At 41.1% G+C, this 6141-nt stretch overlaps 1 protein-coding gene across 1 annotated transcript in view; it reads right to left on the bottom strand.

Annotated features, from left to right (window-relative positions):
* The window catches only part of hsd17b12a (hydroxysteroid (17-beta) dehydrogenase 12a), a 23204-nt gene that overhangs the window by 10729 nt on the left and 6334 nt on the right, over positions 1–6141 (bottom strand). The window contains exons 2-5 of the mRNA XM_035664289.1: positions 3979–4025; positions 3048–3123; positions 1248–1355; positions 161–225 (exon numbers count right to left, since the gene is read on the bottom strand). Of these exons, the coding sequence (XP_035520182.1) occupies positions 161–225; positions 1248–1355; positions 3048–3123; positions 3979–4025 (296 nt within the window). The remainder of the gene's footprint in view (positions 1–160; positions 226–1247; positions 1356–3047; positions 3124–3978; positions 4026–6141) is intronic.

Raw genomic sequence — 6141 nt, 5'->3', positions numbered from 1 at the left:
CATGATGACAAAAACTGGTTTGCCATTAATTTAGTGATGATTCTATGAAATGTAGCATTTAAGTGTTATTAACAAGGTTGTTGTTAAATGAATCAGACACTGATGGTGCAGACCTGATACAGTACTCTTAACTAGCAGCATTAGAGAAGACAAAACTCACATTGTCCAGATCAGGAATATTAAGGTAGTACTCAGGATAGGGGTAGGACACACCAACGTTGTTGACTGTTGAAGACAAAAGGGAAAAAAGCAATTATTCTATGGTTTTCACTAAATAACCTGTTTCTGGATCAAACTAGCATAGATTTCTACCAGAAGGTGGCAGCAAAAGCAAACAAGACAGGCATTTACTCCACACTAGACACAGCCACACCTTACAACCAGTAGAGCACAATTGGTATCATAAAAAAAAAAAGAAAAAAAAAAAAAGGACAAAGAGTTCCTTAAATGTACAACAAAAAGTACAATGTGATCTCAAGAGTCTAAATATCTAAAATTACTACAACAGTGGAAATTTTAGTACAACTTCAAACATATACCATGAGTTATGAGATCAGTGTTTAAAAAGAACACATGCCTCAAAAGGAGTATTCATCCTTTGTGTTCTGGAAATATTTCTTTACTACAATGTCATGATAATTCAACCAGACCTTAAAAACAGCTAGTCAACAATGTTACAACATTACCAACTCTGCCAAAGTGAAACTACAAAGAAGTCAATTCAACTATCTAAATTAAGTGAGTTTAAAATGGATAAAATGACTACTGTTCAGAGAGAATCAGGAGATCACTATATTCATCAGCCACGCGTCGTCATATCAACACTGTGGAAATATATAGGGTCCAGAAGGGAGGTTTGCCAACAGTGAAACTAAGGCCAAGGTGCAAGGTATGGCAAGACACCCTTCAACCCCATAAATTATGTCAAATTATTAAAACTAATGACTAGACATGTTTAACCTCCTGCTGCAAACACTGTATCTCATGCTGCTTGGATACACGGGCAAGTGAATGTCAAATGTTTGTTAAGTGATGTATACTTTGTCTTGCCCAGTCGCTTTGCCCTTTAGGCTAGATCTTATCGTTAAGGCCTGCAACACAACAGGTTCTTTCACTATGTTAACTACACTGAAGACAACCCAAAACCAACATCTTTTTCCAAACAGGTTGACATGCAGATGGTTCCTGTATGTCGTCACTGGACAGAAGGATGAGTGTACACACTGTCCTGAAAAATCAGCTCTTACCAAGAACACCAATCTCCAGACCAGCCAGCCCCGCCTCGATCTTGGAATAGATGTCGGTCTTGCCAAAGTCAACTGCAATTGTCCTGGTCTCCACTTTAAACTGCTCCTCTGTGAAGGGAGAAAGAAGCATCTATTAATGATAAAGGTTACAATGATATCTATGGCAATGAACAAAAAAGTGTTTAAACTGCAGAAATGAAAGTTACATTGTACAACTGTTGTGGTAGCAAGATCAAAGCCAGCATGAAACCAGTCACTGTCAGACTTGAACTGGAGAGGGCACTGCATACCAACAAACCAGCAGAGCTATTTTCTCCCCCTCCTTCCCTCCCTCCTCCCTTCCCTCCCTCCACTCCCTCGTCATGTTTGACGCGCCCGCTGCAATTACAATTTATTGTCCAAAGACTTCTTTAGCTGATCGGAGGTAGTTATAGGAGGAAAATTCCTGGGTTGTGCCTCGGTAAAGATCAGTATTGTGTCAGTGTGTATTCAGTGGAGACAAAATATTTAAAAAGGGGGGGGACCTGAAAGAAATGTGAGGTGTGGGTGTGTAAAAAAAATAAAACGAAGAAAAAAAGAACAAAACCAAAACAGTGGGTTAGAGAGCCCTGAAATCTATACCCAGTTCAGATAATTTTTAGTCACCACAAGTAAGAAAATGAAATAAAAAGGCAGCTTAGGATATGGTGGCAAAGCAGCAGATTAAGGCCGAGGTTGCCAAATTGTGGGAATAATTTGGCGTTACCAGGTAGGTGCGATCAAGAGTCAAATGAGACGCTTGCATGAGCGAGAGGAGAAACATTAACAACAATGAAATTATAGATAGGACAGGGTGGGTTGTCCGGTTACATGCTGAGGAGGGTGGTTTTGTCAGACTAATCGTGAGGGAGGAGTGACAGAGTTTGGCACGCCGCACCCCGCTCGTGACTACCCATCAGCCCCCTCTGTGGACTTGAAGCACGACAGGGGAAATTGCGCTGTGGGAGACGTCAGAGACAGATGGAAAGAGAGCGAGTCAGGGAGAGGGCACTATTTGAACGGGGGGGGCATTCACCATTCAGTCTCTGTTAAAATCTGGAGACAAGCCAACAAGGAGGAGGAAGAAAGTTTTTTCCTTTCATACAAATGCTCATTTTCTAGTTATTGTTTCCATCTGTGTGTACTTGCATGGGATATTTGTTAGAAACGACCAGTCTTTTCTCAGAGGAACAGGTTGGTCCATGAGTTCTTTCATCAGACCAGATATTTAATCCGTCTTTCCTTATACTGACAGTGAGGATTGTAAAACACAGCCTGTTTTGTTGGCTGCATGTTTCCAATTCACAAGCACTCAGAATGAAAGGCATGACTTAGCAGGAAGCAAAACAGTGGAAAAATTGGATTTAGAGAAAAAAAGAAATCTGAATAGGGAAACTACTGACAAAATGACTGATTCTGTAAAATAAATACATTTTGTTTTTGAAAAGGAAAGTTAGTAGATTTGCTCCTTTGTTGCAACACCCTGCAAGTAAAACATCTAAAATAAACTTATGCTAACTTGCATTTTGTCCTTAAAAAACAGATTACTTTGTCTCCTTTTCTTCTCTTTTGACTATAGTCCTTATGTTGAGGACATGCCTTGTTATTAAGGCCCGGGAAACCCTGTAGCCGATGGGGTGGGAGGTTGCACGTCACCGCCTGCCCATACACACATCCTCATCAGCCCACTCACTGTGCGCTCAACCCCAAGCAGGTTTCCATGATGTTGTGGGGACGCGCACACACACACACACACACACACACAATTTTATACACACTTACCAAGTGACCTGGCCACGTCATCCAGCTTGTGCTGTGTGCGACTGATCAACATCATGGCAAATCCTCGACGAGCCAGCTATAAAAAGAAAAAGGAAATACCAGTTAGAAACAGATAAACAAATCTGAAAATAATTTGAATATAATAAGGACAATGAGAGTTTGGATTCCTCAATTTTTGTTAACCATGCTTTAACTCTGCATCAGATGAGGAGAGCAATAGTAACATCAACTAAAACGTATCTAGTGGCCATAGATTTATCTTAATCATCTGCATGTGTAAACACACATTGTTTTCACTTTGTGAGAAGCATGCTTCCAGAAGAGAGCTTCAACAGAGAGCTTTAGAGCTGAAGGGATTTTTGAGAACTCCCATTCTGACCAGCTACTACCTTATTGTTTCTTCTGGATGCACAAAAAATCCTAGAGGTGTGGTCATGTGGCTGCATAATGAGCAAATCATTTAAAATTATGTGTTTGAGAGCACAGCAGTGGATTTATCATGTTCTATGTGAAAGCTGCATTTAAGAAGTATGTTTCTGCATAAATAACCCTGCGTGGCATAATACACTTGGTAAAACCGCAGCCTTCCATGGCGTGACAAGCGGCTAGCCCCACTGTAGCACCAGCAGCAACAGTATGAGTCAAAGGCCCTACATGACTAGATTATACAGCCGGCACACCCACACTAGTATGGTTTAAACACGTGGCAGGGTAGCCCCTATTCAAGGTGTGCTTGTAACCTCTGTATGAGCTCATGTTGACAAGCTTGTGTTGAAGTGTGTGCATGCGTGTGTATGAAAACTCTCTTCCACGTTAATAGGCCTGTAAGAGCTCTCCCCTACATTAGCCTATGAGTGAACACGGTATGTGTGTGCATGCATGAGTCACAGCTTTTCCGTGAAAGAAATGAAATAAGGTCCAGGAGGCTCACCTCCTCCGCATAGGATTTCCCGATTCCATCCGTGGCTCCTGTCACAACTGGAAAGAGACAGAAACAAGACAAAGAAGTTAGTATAGTTTTCTATTCACAACATGCTCACACAATGTAACAGGAAAGGGGTCAAAACTAAATTTGTCAAAAAAAGGAAGGAGATACTCTTAAAAAACATCTAGTATGCCATCTTCATGGTTTCTGTTACCTTTGCACATAAAAAAAGAAAAAAAAAAATGCACACACACACACACACACACACACACACACACATTTAGTATCCCCTTTGTTCAGCAGCTCACGACACACCTTCACATCAGGTTTGACCACCTCTAGTTGTCATCATAACAGCTCAGAGCCATAATATGGAGTTTATCCTGGGGCTCTTTACGGGTGACAGATGGGACAGACATGTGAAGGCTTTCACGTCAATTAAATCCGTTGGTGGACACACCCCACAATGCTATTCACCTGCTATTTAGGAAAGCCTCTCTCGAAGCTTTGGATGAGATCCTTACAGAGCGCCTCGTTCTCACACAAAAGAAAGTGTGCAGTTCGGTTCTGGGAGCAGAGATGCATATAATACAAGCCAAGATGGTATAGATAGGAGTCAAATCACAAAGAATAAAACTACAAAGACAAAGGAGGAGATGGAGATTGTCTAGAGGCTGAGATAGGATGGTATAGATCAGGGGTCTCAAACTCAAATTGGCTTCGGCGTCAAACACCTCAACATTCAAGTACTTCAAGAAAACACAATATTCTGAAAATATTTCCATTACTAACATACTTAAAAAATGCAAATGGCAGTTTCCTTTTTAATATGAGTTGGTTTTAACGTAACTGAGCATAAATGTCACTTGATAACTTGCTAATTCGTCCTGCCACTGTGTTTGATTGTTTAACGAGCTCTACTTTTCTGGACATAATATCAGTGACTTGCAACATGCAATCATTCAGGAACTGCCCTTCTGTGAATGGCTTCCTGCTTTTATTCTCGCCACATAACTCGCTTCAACTGAAGCATCAGCATCCGCATCCGTCTTGGCTTTATTGGAAAGAGCATGCTGACACGTTAGCGCTCTCTGTAGCTGTACTTTTTCCTTTAATCTCCCTGGTACTTCTCATACTGTTCTGCATGTTTAGTCTACTGATGATACTTGAGATTGTCTTTTTTCTTGCATCAAGCAAGTAGCATTTCCATTGAACTCAAAAAAAAAACGTAATGTCCAGCTTTCTTGAAACTGACTGTCTCAAACAAAGCCCGAAAGTGCTCTCTTCTAATGAACCTTTGGCACACATTTGCAGGCATCTTTGAACTTTGCCATTATTTTTAGGGATAAAATTGTGTTTTTATTTGAATTGTATATGAAAGGTGTAGTTGGAATTAGTATACCAACAAAATATGTATAAGTTTGTTATCATCATTGTCGCGGGACGGGAGGGGTTGAACTCGGCCTGTGGCCGCGCATTGTACTGAATACTACATTGAAGCACACACAAAGCAAAAGAAGACAGTAAAGCCGTATAGGATTCACAAACACCCTTTACCCACTGAGAGCAGCTCCTGTGATGTTTAAACAATATGATTTTCAAGATCATTTTAAGGGTTTTATTGAATCAATAATCAGTTAAGCAGACAGACAAATCTGACTGCAAGGTTAAATCAAGAGCATCTGTAGTAGGAGAATGGTGGAAAACCAGAAAGAACCGGAGTAGTTTGGTAAGAGCAGAGGAAAGATTTCATACAAGCACAACAAAAGATGGTAAAGTGGCTGCAGCGTGGGGAGACAAAGACGGAGAAAGGAGCTGATGTTCTTGTGTTCAGAGTTCTCCTCAACTTGTCAAGCAAGCAGGGCTATTTTTAAACCTTCACTGCCCATCAACCCAAGCTCCTTCTTGACTGACAGAGTATAAAGGGGAGAAAGGATAGATGGAAGGAGGGTGGGAGGGAAAGAAGAAGGGAGGTAGAAAAATAGACACAAGACAACTAGAAAGTGAAAAAGGGTGCTGTGGTGAGGAGGGATTGGGGTACACACAGTTGTGCATCATGAATATATTATTAGCAGGCTTGATGAAAGATTAATAGAGGTAGAGGACATTCTCTGGCAAAGAGCTGGAGAGCAGGAAAAAGAGACGAGATGAGAGAGGGGATGCAGAGGG

Source organism: Morone saxatilis, unplaced genomic scaffold (assembly GCF_004916995.1).
Source record: "Morone saxatilis isolate NCDOM2014 unplaced genomic scaffold, NCSU_SB_2.0 Contig2, whole genome shotgun sequence".
NCBI classification, from domain to species: domain Eukaryota; kingdom Metazoa; phylum Chordata; class Actinopteri; family Moronidae; genus Morone; species Morone saxatilis.
Note: the sequence above shows the minus strand (reverse complement) of the source record. Positions and strands in the feature narration are given on the sequence as shown.